This window comes from the organism of the source record quoted next, unplaced genomic scaffold (genome assembly GCF_019419815.1).
Source record: "Pyrus x bretschneideri cultivar Hongxiangsu unplaced genomic scaffold, Pyrus_bretschneideri_v1 Contig2, whole genome shotgun sequence".
In the NCBI taxonomy this organism is placed as follows: Eukaryota; Viridiplantae; Streptophyta; class Magnoliopsida; order Rosales; family Rosaceae; genus Pyrus; species Pyrus x bretschneideri.
The window spans coordinates 10140586-10164427 of record NW_025999501.1 but is presented as its reverse complement, the minus strand read 5'-3'; the positions used below and the strand labels follow the sequence as shown (position 1 = coordinate 10164427).

The following is a 23842-nucleotide window of genomic DNA, read 5'->3' as shown; positions in this document are numbered from 1 at the left end:
GATATTGTAGTGCACCCACAATGCTTCTATATTGCTTGGGACTATGATACGGTTTTCCATCATCTTTCAATAGCATGTGATATGGCAAGCATGGTGTAGGACAAGGTTTGCACTCCTGCAGATCAACTTTGTCAATTAACTCTGAGATATACTTGGCCTGAGACACAAAAAGCCTTTCATTTTATAGCTGATTTGTAATCCCAAAAAATAATTCAATTGACCCAAGTCTTTCATATCAAACTTTGTAGTGAGATTTTTAATAACTGCTAATTTGAGTTGTAGATTACTGCCTTTTAAAATCACATCATCTACGTATAACAATAACACCATAGTGCCAAGTGATGAGAGCTAGACAAATAAAGATGGATCAGCCTGTGAACTCTGAAATCCCAAACCATGTAAGAAGCTTGTAAATCTATCATTTCATGCTCTGAGGGTCTGCTTTAACCTATAAAGAGACTTTTGTAACTTGCATACAAATTAGATGGATATTGATCACTGACAAAGCCTGGAGGTTGCTTTATATAGATTTCTTCTTGAAGAACACCATTCAGAAATACATTTGACATTTAACTGTCTAAGAGACCAATTGTATTGAGCTGTTAATGCAAAAACCAGCCTAATGGTTGTTAGTTTGACTACTAGACTGAAGGTTTCACCATAGTTAATTCCTTCCTCTTGGCTATAACCTTTTGCCACTAACCTAGCTTTATACCTTGCTATGGAAACCATTTTTTATTCTGTAAACCCATTCACAACCCACTAGGTTCTTTGTTGGTGGCAAAGGAACAAGAAACCAAGTATGTTGAGAGTGCAAATCATATATTTCTTCTTGCATTGCAGATTTCCATTCTATGATCTTGTTGGCTGCCTTAAATGTTTTTGGTTCCAAAATTATTGATGGTGAATCAACAATTGCAGACCAAGCTTTTCTCTTGATAATCCCATTTTTTGATCATGTTTGCATTGGATGCAAATTCATTGATATGGGAAGAACAACAGTGAGTTGTTCATGTTGGAAATCAAGATCCACAAAGATAAGTGACTGTGTAGAGGAGTCAATTTCTGTGATGAGGCTTAGAGAGTGAGGAATAACCATGTCATTAATAGGGTTTTGAATTGAATCTGAGGCTTTTGATGCATCTGTTTGTAAAGAACCTATGGCACTAGATGATGATGTAGACAAAGATTCGGAGGCACTAGATGAATTGTTATCCTCAGAGTGTGAGGATAATGACAATGATGAATGTTCATGATAGAAAGGTGACAATGGTTATGTTTGTAATGAGATGATTGGTAATGCAGTGACCTAAGTTTGTACTGGTGTATGCAGAAAGTTTAATCTTTGTGTTTTTGAAGTTATAGTGTAATATGGAAAATGTGTTTCATCAAAATGAACATGCCTGGATACATAGGTTTTATTTGTCTCAGGATTAAAACAAAAAAAACCCTTGTAGTGACCTGCATACCCCAGAAAAATACAAATTTTGGTTTTTAGTTGAAACTTATCCATGTTAAATGACTTAAGTAATGGAAAACATGTACATCCAAAAACTTTTAGATGATTTATATTAGGAATTTGACCATATAATAGCATATATGGAGATTTCATTTTTAGAGTAGCACAAGGCATCCTATTGATTAAGTAGGTTACAGTAGCACAAGTATAAAACTAGAATTTGGAATGAAGATGTGCAGTTTGTAATAAGGTGATTGTAGTCTTAATAATATGCATGTGTTTCCTTTCTGCAAGACCATTCTGTTCTGGTGTGTATGGGCAAGAAATTTGATGTATAATGCCAACTTGTTGCTTAGATATTCACCACCACCATCACTTTGAAAAACTTTCATTTATGCAGAAAATTGAATACTCAGATATGCGTTGAACTAAACAAATGTTGAAAACACTTATGCTTTATCATGTAATGGAAATATCCATGTAAACCGAGTATGTTCATCTGTGAAACTTACATCGTACCTAAAACCTTCAACAGATAACAAGGGAGAAGGTCCCCACACATCACTGTGAATGACTTCTAGAGGTTGTATAGACTTATTTGAAGAATACAAGAAAGGAAGTTTTGTAAATTTTCCTTCTAAACAAGGTGTACAAATGTTTGCAGTAGTGCCTTGTGATGCAAGTACTTAATTATTGTGCAATATAACAGAAGTGATTGCATTTGATGGGTGTCCTAGCCTCTTATGCAACAAGGTTGTATGTACTGGCTTTGCAAGATATCATGCATGTTTGTGAGATGATGTAGATAACATCTTCTGTGGTATGTAAAATGGAATAGGGTAATAGTCATCCCTACACAGTCCCTTGAGTAGTATTGTCCTTGTGATCTTATCCTCAACCTAAAAAGAAATTCATCACATATAAACCTGCATCTATTGTCTTTGTAGAGTTGATAAATTGAGAGTAAATGATGCAATAACTTTGGTACATGATGAACATTTTTTAACTCAAAAGTATGATTTGGAGCATGCAACTTTAAAGAACCAATATTGGTGATAGCTAAACCTGCATCACTAGTAGTGGTTATGGTGTATATGCCTTAATACTGAGTAGATAACTCAATATTGGCAAGCTCAGATGTCATATGAGAGGTTGCTCCAATATCAGCAATCCAAAATTTATTTAGTAGAGCTAAAAGGTGATGATTAACATGCATTGCACTGAGTGAAGGTGCAAGAGGCCTTCCTTGATATGCAAAATTCCCTCTATGATAGCATTGAATAGTTGTATGCCTAAATTTCCAGCAAATTTGGCATTAAACAAGTGATGATAAGCTACATGAAGAACCTGTATGCCTTTGAAAACAGTCAGCTATAATATGTCATTTTTTATTGCAAATTTGACATGTTGGAATTTCTGAATGATGATCAGGACAATTGGATTGATATGGTTTTGGAGCCCTAAGAATTCCAAGGTTATTGTTTGATGTGTGAAACCTTGACCCATAATTGTAATTAAATTTGCTTCTGCCTTTGCCTCTATTGTTATTGCCTATGTATCCCTCATTGTAACCTCCATTGTAATTTCCATTGTTATAGCTACTTTGATTCCCAGAGAAGTAGCTTTGACTGTTTGAGCTGTTGTGTTGATTTGATCCATCCCTAGAAGATGAACTATAGTTACTTGAATTTATAAAGTTAGAATCAAGAACCGAAGCTTTTCCTTTTTGAGTCTGAGTAGCTGTCATCATTGCTGTTCCAAAAGACATATTTGACTTCAAAGACTGATTGATAGTTGCTTCTTTAGCAAGCAACTGGGATCGAAAATCTTTGAAAGATATACCATTTTTCCTTCCTTTGATAACACATCGAAAAGTGTTGGATTCTGCAGTGAGTCCCTTGAGAGCAAGAATGATGATATCATCATCTTCAAAGACAACCCCACATGTTGCAAGATGATCTCTTACATCTTTAATCTTTTGCAGGTACTCTGAAACTGAATTAGAACCTTTCTTGATGTTTTGAAGTTCAGTCTTCAATTGAAAGATATTTGTTTTTGTCACAGAAAAGAACCTTTCCTTAAGATTCACCCCATTTCATTAGAACTAGTGCTGCGAATAATGCAAGACACTGTTGTGGATGACATAGTTGCAATAATGAGTTGAATGATTGCACAATCATGCATTTTCCAAACTTGATAGGCATCTGTCTCTACCCTTCGACAGTTGAATCATTGATGAATCTTGTTGGACATTTCTTGGTGCCATCCATGAATTCCAAAATTCCATGTCCTTCAAGAAGCAATTTAATATGAAACCTCCATGTTAGGTAGTTGGTGTCATCCAATTTCACTATAACGGATGTTGACACTATTGGAATAAGGCTAGTAATCGATGACTGAACAATCTGTAGCTGTGCTGCTATAACCATTTTTGTAGAGAGCAAGAAATTTCTTCACTGATGCTTTAATCAAACGGTTGATATGCGTGACCAAGAACTCTAACTTTCTTGTGAATTGGATGATGGGATTTTCCCAATTGTATCTCAGAAGTTGTACAAACTAGAGGATTGAGAAGAGAGAAGAATTCAAGAGGAATGCAGAAGTGCCAAATCATGTCTTGGCGATCAAAGTGTAAGAGCTACAAAGAAATGCAGAAGAAATGTAACATAAATGCAGAAGAAGATTTTAGAGAGAGAGAGAGCTCGAGAGCTTTTGTGAATTGATCTTCCTTGATTACCAAGTAACTGTTACAAATGGTCTTACATGCTACATTATTACAAAGCTTACTTGTTAAGCTAATACAATGTGTAACCTCCTTATTTCAACAAACCACACTTCTAACAACCTTTGTATAACAACCCTTCTTATCTATTGACATGTGACATGATCTTAACCATTGTTTCTTCTTTACTTGGATCACTAGCTTTACTAGCTTTGATATTCTTACACAAAGCAAGTATTCTTCTTTCCAATTCTGGTCAGCATAGTCAACTGAATCCCCAATTGAAAAAGGGTCCGTACGTACCACAGCCAAAATGGATTCTAAACTCATGGCTTTGTAGAGGAGCCTTGTTGTAAAGCACGAAACCCTCTGAGGTGATGTGCTACGTATAAGATTTAGCTTTTGAAAAAGACAAGTCTCAACACACACATACACATCAACAACAACAACACAAATCAAGGTGCAAAGTATAAGACTTAACTTTTGAAAAAGAATAATGCAAAAGGAAGGAATAAAGCAATGAAGGGAATGCTTTAATTTGGTATTTCGTACGTACGTACCACATTTTTGGCTAAACTATTAAGAATTAGTGCGCATCGAAGAGGTGTTCTTAGGTAAAACGCAAGATCGAGCATACATTCGTGTATTTTAAATTGTGTTCAAGGATTTGAATTGAATAAATTACAAAGAATAAAAAATAAAAACAAATAACAGTGTGAAGAAGAAGAAAAATAATGTGTTACTAAAAAAATTGACACAGAGAAACTCTTTGTAAAGAATCATTCTCAAATAATCCACAATGACAAGATCAACTTACATGATAAATTTTATTGTGGAACTATTTGATAATAGAACTCGATCTCTCAATCTTGGTCGGGGGGAATGTCCTATTATTTGGAAGTATAAGTGTCCTAATTATTGTCCCTTTTATTCCACCTAGCTAGGTTTAGTATTAGTTGAATAATTCTAATTTAAGATAAATAAAGAACAGTTTCCAAGGTAATTTATAATAATATTCCATGGAAAATTGCCTCCAAGTTATATAGTATATTTACAGGGACACTCCAAGGTCATCGAGTACTCCATCATGTATAAATTCTCCTCATTTTTTTTTTTTTTTTTGTATGGAATAAGTGTGTGTGTGTGTGTGTGTGTGTGTGTGTTCTTTTTTTTTTTTTTTTTTTTTGCTCAGAAAAAAATTTATTAAAAGGAAAAAGTTATAGTATGACCAGTTTCAATACAATCAAACATTAAGGCATGATAAGTAGCATCGTAGCTATCTTCGATGGAAAATATAAATGTACATCTTTCTAAATCTTTAGAAAGTGGACTCCATAAGTTATAAAGAGAAAACTAAATGAGATCTCAAATTTGTATCTCCTAAATTAAAGTAAAATTGATATTCACATCTCCTAGAGATGCAAGTGAGATATAAATATGGGTTTTGCATTCCACATTTTCATCTCACTACTGGAAATGCTTAAAGTATATTTTTTTTGGTCTTGTATAATGAAACCTAAGGAATGTCCTAGCTAACAGTTAGTGTTACTTGCATAAAAAAGAATCACATTGTTATGAAGGCATACTAGTGTTCTTATCTTATACAGGAAGCCGTGAATAGATTATGTACAACGAAATCTTCGAGGAATAATTAAATTCATAATGTATCATAATAATTCTCAGCTATCAATTACTCCAAATCGATAACTGATCAGTTGACAGAAACTTAGGTCATCATGTGCTCCTTAATTTGAACTCAAAATATATAGGTTCACCTTTCCGTTATCGTTTGGTATGTGGACTGGATTAGAACGAATAAATTCTTAATATTTAAGGCATATTGAAAGTAGAAGTGAATGATTTTTTCATTTGAATGAGACTTCTAATCCCACCATTTTGGAAAGGATTGGAAATGTTAAGTTTATATATATATATATATATATATATATATATATATTTTTTTTTTTTATGAGTTCTAATCCCTCTGCTGCCCTTACATTAGGCCTGGCAAACGGGTCGTGTCTATCGTGTTCGTGTCGTTTTCGTGTAACACATGTTATCTTAACGGGTCGTGTCGTGTCACACCCGTTATCTTAACGGGTCCTTAACAGGTCGTGTCACTTTACCCAACGGGTAAAGTGACCCGACCCGTTATGACTCATTATGACCCGTTAAGAAAAAAATATTTTTTTTTTAAATTTGCACATACCACACATTGCCACATAAATATTACTTCAAAATATTAAAACATTTCTCGTTCAAGTACTATATCTACACTCGAAAATAAAAGCCTAATAAAAAAAATAATACATACACTACTAATATATTACAAATATTAAATGTGCAAGGATAAAGAGTTTTTGTTTTTAAGATTGTAAGTCTTTCTCAAAAGTTTACACCTCCATTTACAAAATCTTCAATTTACATCGATCATCATGAAATTGTATTCAATTTAAACCTACATCTATATAATTATTATAGTTTTTACTTTTTAGGGATATAAAATTTTTAAATTAATGTATATATTATAGTTGATTCATACTTTTATTAAGTATATAAATTATAACATAAGATTTTGTGATATCCACATCCACTAGTGTAAATATTTTAAATTGAAGATCAAATTCATTCTTTGTATTCATATAGGGTCAATGAGTGTAGCTGTAAAAATTCATCAAAATCAGAGTTAAAATAACCGTTAAATCGTGATTTTTTGTTTATAACCGTTGAAAAGCTTTGTCCTGTTACTTGATCTCTGAATGTTTTTTTTTTGTGATGTTTTGCTGATATGATCTCCAAGCATATACAAACAATTTTGACGGTTTGGATCGTTGAAATTAGTTTTGGAGAATTCGTAAAACGATAGATTGACTAACACTTAGAGTTTATTTATACTTTCATTAAGTATAACATAAGATTTTGTGGTATCCACTTGTGTAAATATTTTAAATTGAAGATCGAATTCATTCATTGTATTCATATAGGGTCAAGGAGTGTAGTTATAAAAAATCATCAAAATCGGAGTTAAAATAACCGTTAAATCGTGATTTTTCGTTTATAACCATTGAAAAGCTTTGTCCCATTACTTGATCTCTTAATGTTTTTTTTTTTGCGATTTTTTGCTGATGTGATCTCCAAGCATATACAAACAATTTTGACGGTTTGGATCGTTGAAATTAGTTTTGGAGAATTCGTAAAACGATAGATTGACTAACACTTAGAGTTTATTTATACTTTTATTAAGTATAACATAAGATTTTGTGGTATCCACTTGTGTAAATATTTTAAATTGAAGATCGAATTCATTCTTTGTATTCATATAGGGTCAAGGAGTGTAGTTATAAAAAATCATCAAAATCGGAGTTAAAATAACCGTTAAATCGTGATTTTTCGTTTATAACCGTTGAAAAGCTTTGTCCCGTTACTTGATCTCTGAATGTTTTTTTTTTTGTGATTTTTTGTTGATGTGATCTCCAAGCATATACAAACAATTTTGACGGTTTGGATCATTGAAATTAGTTTTGGAGAATTCGTAAAACGATAGATTGACTAACACTTAGAGTTTATTTATACTTTTATTAAGTATAACATAAGATTTTGTGGTATCCACTTGTGTAAATATTTTAAATTGAAGATCGAATTCATTCATTGTATTCATATAGGGTCAAGGAGTGTAGTTATAAAAAATCATCAAAATCGGAGTTAAAATAACCGTTAAATCGTGATTTTTCGTTTATAACCGTTGAAAAGCTTTGTCCTGTTACTTGATCTCTGAATGTTTTTTTTTTGTGATTTTTTGCTGATGTGATCTCCAAGCATATACAAACAATTTTGACGGTTTGGATCGTTGAAATTAGTTTTGGAGAATTCGTAAAACGATAGATTGACTAACACTTAGAGTTTATTTATACTTTTATTAAGTATAACATAAGATTTTGTGGTATCCACTTGTGTAAATATTTTAAATTGAAGATCGAATTCATTCATTGTATTCATATAGGGTCAAGGAGTGTAGTTATAAAAAATCATCAAAATCGGAGTTAAAATAACCGTTAAATCGTGATTTTTCGTTTATAACCATTGAAAAGCTTTGTTCCATTACTTGATCTCTTAATGTTTTTTTTTTGCGATTTTTTGCTGATGTGATCTCCAAGCATATACAAACAATTTTGACGGTTTGGATCGTTGAAATTAGTTTTGGAGAATTCGTAAAACGATAGATTGACTAACACTTAGAGTTTATTTATACTTTTATTAAGTATAACATAAGATTTTGTGGTATCCACTTGTGTAAATATTTTAAATTGAAGATCGAATTCATTCTTTGTATTCATATAGGGTCAAGGAGTGTAGTTATAAAAAATCATCAAAATCGGAGTTAAAATAACCGTTAAATCGTGATTTTTCGTTTATAACCATTGAAAAACTTTGTCCCGTTACTTGATCTCTGAATGTTTTTTTTTTTGTGATTTTTGCTGATATGATCTCCAAGCATATACAAACAATTTTGACGGTTTGGATCGTTGAAATTAGTTTTGGAGAATTCGTAAACCGATAGATTGACTAACACTTAGAGTTTATTTATACTTTCATTAAGTATAACATAAGATTTTGTGGTATCCACTTGTGTAAATATTTTAAATTGAAGATCGAATTCATTCTTTGTATTCACATAGGGTCAAGGAGTGTAGTTATAAAAAATCATCAAAATCGGAGTTAAAATAACCGTTAAATCGTGATTTTTCGTTTATAACCGTTGAAAAGCTTTGTCCCGTTACTTGATCTCTGAATGTTTTTTTTTTGTGATTTTTTGCTGATGTGATCTCCAAGCATATACAAACAATTTTGACGGTTTGGGTCGTTGAGATTAGTTTTGGAGAATTCGTATGCCATCAATCAAGTTCCGTGTGTGTGTGTGTGTATATATATATATATTTATTAAGTAGATTTAAATCTATTTATTTTGTACGTATAAATTACAATTGACCGGTACACGGAATAGTACATACATCACGTGTCACGTGTGTCATTATAAAAATAGTGAGATATGTCATGACAGTCATGTGTGTGATAAAAAGTTAATAACTTAAAAAAAAAAAAATTTCTCACCACTTCTATTAATTTTCATTTTTCCCTCTCTTTTTTTGTTTCCTTTTCAACTTTTTCTTATCATTTTCACTTTTCCCTCTAACATCTTTCCCTAATTCCCTCACTTTTTTGTTTCATTTTCAACTTTTCTTAACATTTTCATTTTCCCTCCATTTTTTTTTTCAAAAAGGGCGGCAAGTTGGCAACGGCAAGAAATTGATTATTGAAATTTGAATGGAAAGAAATCACATCAAATTTCAATGGATGCAAAATCATGCAATGCATCATGCATATTAAATTATTAATTAATAATTATTATAGTTTTTATAAAATTTAATATATATATATAATTATTATAGATAGACTTAATATTTTGGGGGTATAATTATTATAGTATATATAATTATTATAATTATTATAAATTTTATAGTTAATTTAATATATATATATATATATATATTTATTATAATTTTTAGGGGTATAAAATTGTAAAATTAATGTATATAATTATTATAGTATTTTTTTAGGATTATAAAATTATAAAAATAATATTCTGCTTATCGTGTATCGTGTTACCCACGTGTATACCCGAACCAACCCGTTATCTTAACAGGTGCTTATCGGGTTACCCGATAACGACCCGATTCGTTATCGTGTCGACCCAAACACCTGTTAATTTCATGTCGTGTCATGTCAGGTTATCGGGTCGTGTCAGAAATTGCCAGACCTACCTTACATTAATTGGACGTACTTTTTTCATTTCTCTCCTCAGCATACCTTTAACTCAGAAAGTTATCTATTCCACTTCAATCTTACATATCAAACAAGGCCTAAGTGAGTGAACCAAGTTTTGTGGTCCTGACATTAACAGTAATGTTGAGCACAACACCTCATGATATCATGAAGTTTATGATTCTAATAAAACTTATGATTGTATTACCAGACTTTCATAATACAAGAGATATTAAAGTTATGAACGAATTACAAGATTTTATTATTTGAGATATAGGACTAATACAAGTCTACAATATAAACAAGATAATAATCTATGAGTCATGATAAGAATACAACTCAACACATATCCCTTACAAATATCCAGTCAATATTTGTTCGTTGATAAATTCTAACTTCTAGTTCTAAGTTCAGCTAATTCTTATACATTATTAATCAAGTAATGTTAGACAAATCATTTTTTTAGATTAAATTTGTAAATATGTCATGGGTCACGAATAGGAAGTAAGCACGTTAATCAATACTTCAGTATTAATCCAATCATCAATAATCACGTCATATCATTTACAAAATTTAGTCTAAATAGTTAATCTCCTTAGTATTACCCTTCTTAGGGCTGGTTTGATATTGTTGTGCTTTGAAAAAAAACTGCTTTTAATGTGCTGTGAGAATAAGCAGCAAAGTGTTTGGTAAACTCTTTTGTAAAAGTGCTTTTGAAAAAAACCAAAGCAGTATTATAGTGTTTGGTAAACTTTTATGTAAAACAGATGTGAAAAAAAACCGATTTTTCAAAGCTGGGTTTTGCAGCTTCTTGTTTTTGGCTTTTTTTCACCCAAAACTGTGAAAAAAAGCTGAAGCTGAATGTTTACCAAACACAAAAACAGCTCCCAGCTTTTTTTGATACCAGTTTTTTTCAGAATCACCTCAGTACCAAACCAGGCCTTAATCTAATAGATACTAGGCACGTACACAAGCTATATTCTGAGGTTCATAAACCAGGAAATAGCTGGCATTTGGCTCAGCCCCAAACTGAAATCCCCATTCATTATTGCTATTCTCTTGTACTCAAATAATTAACCCTACTTGTATGTTTGTACATACTACATACACACAAGTGTGTTGAGGGAGGGGAGATCAAACACATAATTTTATCGAACACCAAGATAAATAATTTTAATCACTTAAGATAGATAATCGAACACAGAACGACATAATTGTATGTGTAACAACATAATTAAGGTAAACTGAGCTGCAAGTATACAAAAGGAATAAATTTATAATTTATAGTTATTCAGTCAGTCCAAGTATACCGCAGAATTTTCCTGCACATTTTCTTTGGCTTGAAAAATAAAGAATAAACTATTTTAGATTGATGATCACTCTCTGCTGTGCTAGCCAATTAAGTATTTTTTAAAATTACTGACATAACATAATGTAGACAACAGATTTTCTTGGAAAATGCCAAAATTTTGGTGGACATAGACTTAGTGACGCGCATGCTTCACAACAATAATTTTCATTAGTCACATTGTTTTTTTCTGGTCCAGTTAATCACAGTATATATATACACATACATATACGCTTTCCTTCCATGTTTCAATGCACCATTTCTTCCCTCCTCTTCCATCTTCTCTGCAATAATAGTAAGTCCAATGCCATGGCCAAGGAGCTCATCAAGTAGTAGCTAGGAAAAAAAGTGACAGACAGCCCAGCAAGCTGCAGCTTAATTTGGGGTTTTGAAATCAAATACAAGGTTTGTTATTGTAATGATATATCATTTTTTTAGGCAAAACTTTGGGGCGCACTTTAAAAATAAATACTAGTGTGAAAATACAGGTTTCGAAACTCTCCTCTGTAACAAGGGAAAAAACTAAAACGCATGCAAGTAGTAGAAATTGGGTCTTGAAGTACTTTGATTTTGTTAATTTTTTTTGGAGGAGTTTTTGTTTAATATAAAAGCGTGCATATCGGACCCCATTGGACAAATCCGTCTCTGAAACCGGTCCGTGGTTGTACTTTTATAGGATTTTTTTTCTGTATCCCTTCGGATAAACATGTGCCTGCCTGGTACTGAATCTCGAGGAATTATAAATGGTGGTGGTGCTCATGACCTTCTGATTCTAAAGCATCATGGAGCTGGAGATCGTAATGAAGAAGACTTGGCAATGAGAGCTAGAGGCGACGAAGGCGGCGCCACCACCACCACAATCACTACCACTACTACTACTTTCATACGGAGCTTTCTTCAACGCCTCCCCTACCTTCCCTCCGATGGAGTACTTCCGCGAGAGCTGCCGCTTACTGAGGTATGCAGCCTACAACCTCTCATTCCCTCTACTTCTCGCTCTCACATACTCGACGTCATGTCTCACATCGGAAATGTGAAAATTTGTGGATAATATTTATGATGTCACCAGCCATTAGTTTTGTGCTGAATGGTATAAATTTTTTCAAGCATTACACTGGACAACTCACTAGTTAAGTCTAACAGTTATATGTGTTTCACGTCATTACACATATAGACTGTTAGGTTTTTGTTTAGAAATCTAGATGTTGAAGCTTAAGCTCTATCGTTCAAGTTATGTTTTTTATTCTTTTAAGTGCAATCCAAACTGCTTGTTGTAATTCTTTGGAACAAACAATTCTGAGATTGGCTCACGGACCTCTACACCATATGTTTTACGAGCTATCCCATACACACTCACATGTGGCACCACAGCCCCCACACTCATACGAGTGAAATGTCTAATTAAGATGAGAAAATTTTCAATGTGACACTCATACAGTTACATAAAGTTATCAATTCATAAGTTATAGCACGGTTGAACAATATAATGATGGATTGGTTATTCCACGTAAAGGTTCGTGGTCACACTAAAAGCTTCCCAATTGAATGCCACAATGCTTGTCTAGTAACACGTAAGCTGACCAGTTAAGAATAATTCAGAACCACATATATACTTCCCTAATCATAACCGCATGTTCAGGTATTGGTTAATAATGTATGTTTTGGACCATTTTTTCTATTCACTCACATGTCTGACAGATTCTATAATTTGTGAATACATCAACAATATATTAAACATCGATTTCAAATTAGATAATAGTAAAGTTCTATAATTTGTGAATATATCAACAATATATTAAACATCGATTTCAAATTAGATAATAGTAAAGTATACTTACTATAGGTGATAAACCTAAATTACTCTGCACTAAACATAATCATTTTATGGCAGCTTTAGATTCTTTAGACGTACGTTGACAATATTTTTCATTGGCTACATTTTTAAGAGAGCCGATGCCCTTAGGTTTTTGTTCGATGCCTCACCAACTATGCCTTCTGGCAACTTGCAACTCTTACAATCTACGAAAGGTCCAAAAAAATACATTTTAAGCTAGTGACTTTATATTTCTATTTTCCACGTGTTATATTTTAAAGTAATTTCTCTGTAAAATTTCCTTTCTTTCAGCAAATTAAGCTTTCGTATGTGTTTAGGGAAGTTAATTTTGTTACTTATGCAATTTGTCTAAATCGTTCTCAATTATGTGAAAAAGTTTCGATCCACTCTTTGCCTAACAGTTCTGGTTTCCACCTCGACAGTTTATGATTGGAGGTTGTAGACGGGGCTCCTTGTGGTAATTTCTTTCTTTGCAGAAAAATTAAATTCCATTTTCTAATACTTCGCGTTCCTTTTGTGAATCCATGTAGATAGGAGAAGAGTTGAGATCGTTGGTAAAGATTGCAGGCCCTATAGTGATAACATCCATGCTTATATACTCAAGGTCTCTTGTTTCAATGCTATTCTTGGGCCGTCTTGGGAAAACAGAATTGGCTGGAGGCTCATTGGCTCTAGGGTTTTCAAATATTACAGGTTACTCACTCCTCAGAGGTCTATCGACGGGGATGGACCCCATTTGTAGCCAAGCTTATGGAGCTCAAAGATGGTCAGTTATCAGTCAAGCTTTTCAGAAAACCCTTTGCCTCCTCCTCCTTGTTGCCATCCCCATCTCACTCTTGTGGCTCAACATGGAGCCCATCTTTATATTGTTAGGGCAGGACCCGCAAATCACTAGGGTTGCAAAACGTTACATGGTTTTTGCCATTCCTGAATTGATAGGGCAAGCTCAGCTTCTACCATTGAGAATCTTTTTCAGAACACAAGGGTTCACCACCGCATTAACCCTAGCAGCCGCATTTTCCGCCCTCTTTCATTTACCTATGAATTATTTTTTGGTCACATATATGGATTTTGGGGTTGCAGGTATTGCCTTAGGGCTTGCTTGGAACACTTTTCTTTTCAATTTGGGTTTGGTAATTTATCTAGCCAGATCACCTCATGCTTTGAAGCCATGGCATGGGCTCACCATGCTCTCAGCCTTTCAAGGATGGGGGCCATTGCTAAGTTTGTCTCTACCCAGTTGTGTTTCAGTTTGCTTAGAGTGGTGGTGGTATGAACTTATGTTGTTCTTCTGTGGCTGGTTGAGTAACCCACAAGCAAGTGTTGCAGCAATGGGAATTTTGTTGCAAACAACTGGAATGTTATACATAATCCCAATTTCTCTAAATGGATCCTTATCGACGCGTGTAGGACTCTCGCTGGGCGCAGGGCAACCGACCCGCGCCCAGTGGACCACCCTGATTGGGCTAATCATGGCATTTGCTTGGGGGATTTCCGCGTTCATTTTCATGACTGCTTTTAGGTCCATGTGGGGAACAATGTTCACGAACGATCCACAAATTCTTGATTTGATTTCGACTGCACTTCCAGTTTTGGGCTTGTGTGAAATAGGCAACGTTCCTCAAACGGCCTCCTGTGGAGTGTTAACAGCTACTGCAAGACCTAAGCTTGGTGTAAAAATAAACTTGTTGGCATTTTACCTAATTGGACTGCCAGTTGCTATTCTTGCGACTTTTACGTTTAAGATAGGGTTTTTGGGGCTGTGGTTTGGGCTGCTTTCAGCACAGTTGTCTTGTGTGGGTATGATGGTGTACACATTGCTCCACACTGATTGGAAACACCAAACAAGAAGGGCTGAGCAGCTGACTCAGGCTGTGGAAGTGAAAAACGAAATTGAAGAGAACTTAGAGAAGATAGATGATGAAGAAAGTGGGCTGCTAACTCCTACTGAAGTCTGAGTTTTACAAATATTTCAGGGATAATTTACGTAGGGAATTCAGTACAAATTAATCCTTTGGTCAGAAATCACATATTTGTTTGTTTGGTTTTCTTTTTGGTGTTTACAGCATTGGAAAGAAACCAAAAGAAAAATCAAATTACTTGGTCCTTAATCACGGGATTTAACGTTAATACATAATTTTTTTTCTTCATAGTTCCTTTGGATTATGTAGGACCCAAAAAAAAATCCTTATCATTTGCACAGATATGATGAGGGCATTTTTGGCATATGAAAAAACTTGAAAATTATTACAATGCAAGGCCAACTGAAAACTCAAATTTTGCCCTAATCTCCGGATTAAAATTTTTGTCCTAGTCAATCACGTAGCCTAAAACATGTTTGAAACTATAAGAAAAGTTTGAGAAAGATATGAAAAGGGAAGGGATCCATATCGGAGAAACTCTTAAATTTCAGCTACAATCGACATATTCCGTCAATATTTCCAACATATCGGTTAAATATCAGAGAAACTCTTATATTTCGTCTAATCTAGTGTTGACATTCCCTAAAGTTTCATTTTAAATTTTCATCAAAAGCAACCGATATCGATATATCCATTGATATTTCATAAATTTGCATATCAATATTTTCACTGTACTGATGTTTTAAACGTTTCCTAAAACCAACGTATAAACCATATGGGCCGACTCAGATAGGGCATCATCCATTTTCAAACATATATAATGTGGACCAACAATTATGAATTGAAGTTTTCCCACTACCAAAGCGGGACTAACATGAAGTTTCAACTAAAACTACATAAACTCCAACATTCAATCCATCTGCATCTGCTGTAATCAAACTAACTGAACTTCCTATTCAATGTATTTTGTAAACTCATTTAAATGTAGAGAGCCAACGGCAAAGTTATGAACTGCTATGCAAATGGTGCTTTCAATTAACTACAAGAAAATTTTTCATTTACCACATCAATTTTACCACGGACACTATGTGCCCGTTATAAAAAAATGAACATTTATCACGGGCTTAGTCAGCATGTTGTGGATAACAATATTTTACAATGGGCAAGTAGTAGCCTATTATAATAAAAAACTAAGTAGTAGCCTGTTATAATAAAAAACTTACTACCACGGTCTTAGTCAGCACGTTGTAAAAGTATTAAACCACCTTGTACATTGGCCGTGGTCAATATTGTTAGTAGCCACACCGTATTTTTGTATCTACCACAAACATTAAAAGTGATGCAGTTACATACTATTTTAAAAAGTTTCAGAAGGTGGGACTAGAAATTTTCCCAAATTTTCAAATCTTTAAATTTTCACAATATTCCCACTCTTCCCAAAATTTAAGTGAAATCATTCCTCAATCTTTTTACCTTCTTTTTATTTCTCTCCCACCAGCGCCAACTTTAAAACTTCTCAGCTGTTCTTAGTTAGCCATCTACAAATTTTCATTCACCCTCTCCTTCTCATTGACCCCATCTTCTTCCCTTTCATGGTTATTCTGAGAAGCCAAACAGGTATTTATAAAAGGCTCTCTCTCTCTCTCTCTCTCTCTCTCTCTCCCCCCCTCCCTCCCTCCCTCCCTCCCTCCTTCCCTACAGGTATTTATAAAAGGCTCTCTCTCTCTCTCTCTCTCTCTCTCTCTCCCTCCCTCCCTCCCTCCCTCCCTCCCTCCCTTAACTAACCAAAATTTTTAATTTTGAAATCTGAATTTCTCTTAACTAACCAAAATTTTTAATTTTTAATTTTGAAATTTGAAATTCTTTTATTCAAGCTCCCTAATTTATTAGATATTCACTCTAGGTTTTTGTATTTATTCTTCAAAATTTAGGGTTTACAATTTTTTCTTTTAAAGTGCTACGTACAATATTTGGTTGATAGTCTTTTTCCCTGCAGGCATCTAAGAGCAGAAACCAAACTGGAGCGGTGCTACTCTTGGAGGGATTTGGTAGCAATTTTCTTTGCTTCGAATTTTTTTCCTTCAGTTTTTTTATTTTTCGTCCTCTGGCTAATCAATTACAATAAGTTATCAAAGACTTTTTGTTTTTTTTTAAGAGTGATAGGATTAACTTGTTAATTGATATATGAATATATTATTGGGATATTCGATACTTGGAATTTTTTTATTACTTGGATTACGATTGGTTGCATTTTGAGTAATTGACTTGGTGGTTTTGAATTTTTCTGTTTATAGTGTCCTTGAGACATGAGTTTGATTCTAAGCTTTATATTTTTCCTTCTTTATTTCATAGGTGGTTGGTGATTCTAATTTATTATGGGTTATAACTCAAATACCAACTACTACATTTACATTACAGGCACCTGCAAATTTGAAGTGTGTATTGACTTGCCGGAGATGTGTGTCTTCTTGAAGAGACGAATGCATAGAAGACGAATATAATTAGTGCACCAAGTTTGGAACTAGGACTTCAGTTTTGTTTTAAAGTATGAAACAAAGTCTGTACATGTTTGGTACAAAATTGTAGTATAACTCATTGGTTTGGTATTTCTTACTATTACTACTAATTGTTTATGTTGCTAGCTTTAGTGTAATATTTGAATCTGTGAATTTTATGAAGTAATGTATTATTTCTGAAAATTTTCTTATAACGGGCATGGCCTATGGTCAATATGTAACTCACAATGGCCATAGCACATGGTGTTAGATTCAAATCTATCATGCGCACAATTCGTGGTTACATTGCATTTGACAAAGGGCATTGTCTGTGGTAAAAACTAAGAGTTTTTATCACGTCCAGATTACAAACGGACACTATGCTCGTGGTGGATTGTAATCTACCACGGTTATTGACCGTGATAGATGAGCTTTTGTCTACTAGTGTAATTTGATTAATTTCATTGTATAAGTTTTATTCAATGAAGCAAACACGATGGACTTTCATTCAATATGTTCTGTACATTATTTTTTAAGATCTATGTGTTCTTTTTTCACTCACAGATGTGCTAGAACTTCATCTGTAAACCGATGCCTTGGATTGCCCCGTCTAGTAAGGGCTTTCCTCCTGCTACAGAAATAGATCTCTGCCTGCAAGTGTTCTATGTTAGCTCGTTTTCGAGAGGAAGACTTTGCATTTCGGTTCATGCTATGGTATCGGAATGTCTCCATAAGGGAAAGTTTGATTAGAAACTTATTTTTTAGAGAGTCCACTTTGTATTAGAACGTGAGATGTATTTGACAATATCAAAATATGAAAATGCATCATGGAAGATAAAGACTCTGTGATATTTTTTACTTAGTAGTCAAGAAGAAATTTTTTTCTATTCTAATCTTACTATTTTCATGGACATTGAAAAAAAAATATTTTTTTTCATAACTAGTTCATTCTTTAATTTCAACTTGAATACAGTTTGAAAGTTGCATCTACTTCTTCATTTAAAATACATTTATTCTATAAAGTTATCCAATCGATTTCAATACTAGACACAATTGTAGAAGGCCTTAAGAATTAACTTGTGGTTTATCTTTGAAAAAGTAGAAAATGGCGTATACATAAAAGTAGACTTAAGGAAGTAATTGCCTACCCATAAATATATCCCTTTCTTACCTATATCGTTTGGTCAATGTTAGGAAGTCGTAGAAGGGAAAACGCAATTAGTATTTAGTCTTCAAATATCTGATCCAAATGGAGCATTGTATTCAAAGTCTATGTTTACTTGACCATTTATAAAAGTGAAAACCAATTGACCAGCACTCATGCATGGCTGTTTTTAGGATTTAGGAAGCAGATTGGAAGCTTAGAATTAATAATTTTTTCTGTACATGGAAGCCTATAAGAAAAACAAATCTGTGCCTAATTATTCTTATGATCTTTCGATGAAGCTTCATACAGTATAGTACGTAACATGTAGGTATTAATGAGGAACTCTTAATTTCAAGCCTACCACTAATTGATTTTCCTATAAATTGTTAAGCTGCAGAACCCTGAGATCATCCTCAACAGTAGTGAAGACACAACAATTGGTTTATTTGAGGTCTTTGTAGTCCAACCATCGACAGTGAAGACACAACATTCCCAACCTCAAAGTATTCTGTTTCATGGATTGGTTGTCCACCGAAGATCAAAACGATGGAGACCTATTTTCCTACGCAAGTCATCTTGCGCCCCTTGACTTGAGGTACATATAGCATATTACGGCAGTATAATTTTATCTTCTAATACTCAGATTACACAAAGGTTGCAATTTCACAAACAGAGATGCTAGTAATTTTTTTTATTTGAATCTTCTCGTTTTATTTTTTTGGCTCTCTTGTTTATTTTGTATTTATGTTGCTTGATGATCAAAATCGTCTAATTTCTAGATTACAATTTAAGGATCAACTCAGAAAAATAAAATAAAAAATCATAATCCGTTTAACCGTTAGATGACTAAACGATTTTGGATTTAATTGATTTTTGACAGAGTTGTTCTTTAAAGAGCAACCTAGAAAATAGACTGTTTAAACCATCGTACAACATATGAGAAAAAGAGCCTAGAAGAGAGAACGAGAACCTTAAAATTCAAAGGGTGCTAGCATTCCTCTTCCACAAAACCTTAGACGTAGTATATATTAATCTTCATTATCTTTCCAACGTATCTTAGGGGAAGCGCCTACGTTCCATTGGATTGGGAATACAAATTTTCACCGGAATATAACTTTTCGGATCCGTTTTACTCATCATCATCGTCACTGGATATTCAAGAAACGAAAACCAATGATTTGAGGGAAGACACTACATGCAAACTAGAAGAGAAGAGAAGTCACCGTTCAGTAGATTTGTCCGACACTACATGCAAACTAGAAGAGAAGAGAAGTCACCGTTCAATAGATTTGTCCGACACTACATGCAAAGTAGAAGAGAAGAGAAGCCACCGTTCAATAGATTTGTCCAAGGAAACCATATCCCATCACTTCTACATGCCCGTATCTGAGGCAGCCCAGGAAATGAATGTCAGCCAAACGGTTTTGAAGAAAAGGTGTCGGGAGTTGGGCATTCCTCGTTGGCCCTATCGCAAATTGGCCAGCCTTCAAACCCTAGCAAGAAACATTCATGCATGTCTCTAACTTCTCCTATAATTAATTCTTTACTACACTTACAACTTTGTTACCATGCATGCTTACTTTTTACCATGCATGTGGATGTGGATCAATTTTTTTTGGCATGGTTATACGTTGATATAATGAGATGTGTATGTGGATTATGCAGGAGGTAGGAGATGGTCAGCTGAATGGAGAGGTGGAATTGTTGGAGAGGGAGAGGCAGCTGATGGAGGAATTTCCGGATTTGCAACTCGAAGAGAACACAAAGAGGCTGAGAAGAGCTTTCTTTAAAGCCAAGTACAAGAAGAAAAGGTCCATGTCCAGCTATAATTAATTAGGTCTTATTGATAACTGAACTAATCAAGATCAGGGAATAAATCATATGTAACTAATGCCTAATGCGTAAGGTTAACACCATTACACCCACCAAATTCAGATTGTCAATATATGTTTCTCTTCCAGATTGACAAGATGGACTCGCTTGCCTCTTGTGACCTTGAAATTATATTACTTTGACAAGATGGTCCATATAATTTGCTATGAGCATGATGACTTGGCCGCCAACTAATATATATAAGTTCTAATTTCTAGTTGATGCTAACTGATCACAACAATTTATAAATACAAAGTCGATCAATCTAGGCGGATTAAAGATTTAACTAGTGATCAAACTTCTAGCATCAACTCCTTAATTCGTGGCGTGTCTTAGAATTATGCTAAGATATACAATTTACAATTTAATCTTTAAGATTCACGTAACGTGCGTTGTCTTTAGATTCCTCGTTTTATGGTGAATGATGAGTACTCGTTGATGGGAGTTTGGATCCACATTCAATACATATTTAACGTAAGGCTAGTGAGCAAAAACCAATTCTTGCCGCTTGAAGAAATCCTGAAAGATCAATCTCCTCATGCGGCTGAGCCTAAAATCAGTTTTTCTTCCCCGTTTAGAGTACAGCTCCACACGTTATCTTCGTCTCAGCAGTCAGCGCTACTATAAATACCACTTGCACTAAATTGTACCACATTACTTGTCTCCCACCAAAACATTGTACACCTTAAAAACTTTTTATTCTTGAATCTCTTAAGGGGCCGTTGCGCGTTTTGCCCCCATCACTTGCAATTCCGTTTGCTGCTGCCTGCACCAACCTGCTCTACTCTCAACATACTCGCACCCACTTCTACTAGTCAGATTTGTCGAAACCGTATGAAGTCGCCTTCTGCAATTTGGCCTTGCACATGAGTTGTTTTGTTTGCTGCAATTTGTTTTGTGCGAATGGAAGAAATCCACAGGAGGAAAGAAAGAAGAAAAGGGATAAAAAGAAAAGGAAAAAGGCAAAAAAAGGTTGGTTGTTTGTCTGAGGCCCACATGGGTAAGGAGGAAAATTTTGTTGGTTTTTAGTTTGGGTAATGCTAGGAGATACAAATTTTCAATCAAGTATTATGGTTGTGGATAATTGGATTATTCTTGGATTATTATTCAAGTGTTAAGTAACGTACTTATTTCTTATTACTGACAGATCATTGGGTTTGCAAGTTTGGTTTAAAATTTTAGTCTCCCTAGCATTATCCTTTTAGGATTTAAGGCCCACACAAAGCTCTCTCCCTCTTTCAACCAAACCCTAGCCATCAACCCCTTCGCCGCCAGCCTCTAGCTATGGTTGGGGGCCTAATACCCTGAAAATTTTAAAATATATGATTATATGGAAAAAAATTATCGGAAAGTGAAAAGAAGAAAATGTCTCTTGTTGACTAAACGTAATTTTGATGAGGATGTATTTTATCTTCATATACTTTATCGTATTTCTAAATATATTTGAATAGAGGATGACTCTACGAGTGCATAGGAGCAAACAGATCCTAATTCTGAGTTAGAACGGAGAAATTACGAGCCACGGAAGTAGTGAGACTTTTTAGACATGTGGACTTACTATTTGTAGGGAGCCTATAATTAGTCAGCCTGAAATTAGAAGGTTTCCACTTCGGGAAACCTGGTGAGGAGGCCCAAATGACCTAGAAAAACCCTCATTTGACCTCCCACGACCTCCCATTTTCAAGGTCGATTTCGGCCAACTCAGGTGGAATTTTACAACACCACCACCACCATGTTGAAGCTCTCACTCCCCTCTACAAAATCCAACCAAAGAACCACCTTAATTAGCCACCGTATGTGGCGGTGAGAGGCCATAAAAACTGATGAAAACCAATGGTGCTCCGGCCACCCTTTTGATTTTTTCGGTGAATCGGAAAAGCGATGGCCGATGCTACCACTTGTGTTTGGTAGCCCATCATCCCAAGAGTAAATCCCAACCAGCTTTGATCCCGTTGGACCACCGTGGGCAACAAATCGACACCAGGAAGCTTTAGGCACCCACCGGTTTTCTCAACGGAATTGACCCTCTTCCGTCCACTTTTGGACTTTGTGGCAGGTATAAAACTTGTTCCTCTTGTTGAGCTCTATCTTCTTGTAAATTTTGGTAGAATTTGGAGTTAGACGAAAAAGTGGGTTTCCGGTTGCCAGAAACCACCACGCACGGCACCGAGTGGGGGAGAATCTGTTTACATGGATTTTGAACCCATATCCAAAGTCCGTTTGTTGAAATTTGATGCAATGATTCGAATATTCAAATTTTTCGGATAATTGTACCGTCGTACGATTTGTCGTAATTGACGACCATTCAACCGTTGGATCTGCACCGAACTTTGAGACATTATAGTACATAATATTTGAGGACCTTAGGAACTTACAGATTGAGAATCCGACTTACGGATCTTCCTGAATTGGATTTTCAAGTTGGTAAATTAAAACGTCAACCGCCACTCGAATGTTGTGATTAGTGGAGATCCGACCGTTGGATCGAAATTAAATTTTAGTATGTTGTTCTAGAAGTGTAATGTGAACTATGAATGGCTTGATCCTTTAGTAAGGTACGTAGGCAGTCTAACGAGAAGGTTAGATGCAGCCATAATAAAATACCTGAGGTTAATCTTTTAGTGAAATTTACTAAGAAAATGAATTTAGGGCCTATCTTAGTAATTAGCTTCCGAATTAGAAGTTTCGGGTCGTTACAGGTGGCAGTCTGTCCCCTCCCTTTTCTAGCTCTTCCTTTTTTCCTTTTCCCTCCTCTTCCCCGTCTCAGCCATCATCCACCCCTCGCCATTCTCGTTTTCTTCCCACCTCCTCACGCTGACCCCTCATTCCCGACCTTTCCCATCCTCCTCTCCCCTCCCTTGCTTCTCTCCCATCATTTTGTGTGCAGATATCCATGGATCTATGCCCTATAACTCGACTCAGGCCATGCCCTTTCAAGATTTTCTTCGATTTAGCGCTCGCTTTCCTGGTGTGGGGTTTAGATCTGTGCTACAAGTGGGTTAGACCCCCCTTCGTCAACTCGATTCCTTAGTGGTGTTACCCTCCTCGATAGCTTCGGTGCTCTCAGTTCTGGAGGATCGGCTTGGTCTGGGAGCTTGGCATGTACATCTCATTGCGGCTCGGCTCGGCTTGTGCGTGGACGCCTGTGTCCCATTGTTCGGAATTTGTAGGTGGCCTTGGCAAGAGTGCCTCATTCCCCCTGTTATGAGTTGTACATCAGATCCCTTCTTGGTGTAATGTAGTTCCTCTCGCCCTTGTGCACCATGGTAGCACTGGTGTTTTG

The 23842-nt window shown here is 35.0% G+C and overlaps 2 protein-coding genes across 2 annotated transcripts; both read left to right on the top strand.

Annotated features, from left to right (window-relative positions):
- The first annotated feature begins 13707 nt into the window (after nucleotides 1-13707).
- Nucleotides 13708-15141, top strand: LOC103961226 (protein DETOXIFICATION 53-like). Its single transcript, XM_018650876.2, is given in 1 exon segment — nucleotides 13708-15141. A coding segment is annotated over 1 exon segment (1434 nt).
- Nucleotides 15142-17788: 2647 nt separating this feature from the next.
- LOC125476833 (protein RKD2-like) lies at nucleotides 17789-20520 on the top strand. The gene is made up of 3 exons (XM_048583395.1): nucleotides 17789-17874; nucleotides 19748-20096; nucleotides 20353-20520. Exons 1-3 carry the CDS (start codon nucleotides 17789-17791, stop codon nucleotides 20518-20520), a joined length of 603 nt encoding a protein of 200 aa, XP_048439352.1.
- The last annotated feature ends 3322 nt before the right edge of the window (nucleotides 20521-23842 follow it).

Bases quoted from the DNA above. Each gene is read 5' to 3' on its own strand.
- LOC125476833 (XM_048583395.1), top strand. From the start codon at position 17,789: ATGGCCATAGCACATGGTGTTAGATTCAAATCTATCATGCGCACAATT. The intron at 17,875-19,747 runs GTAAAAACTAAG...AACGTATCTTAG, and splicing joins GACAAAGGGCATTGTCTGTG to GGGAAGCGCCTACGTTCCAT. The intron at 20,097-20,352 runs GTCAGCCAAACG...TGGATTATGCAG, and splicing joins AGGCAGCCCAGGAAATGAAT to GAGGTAGGAGATGGTCAGCT.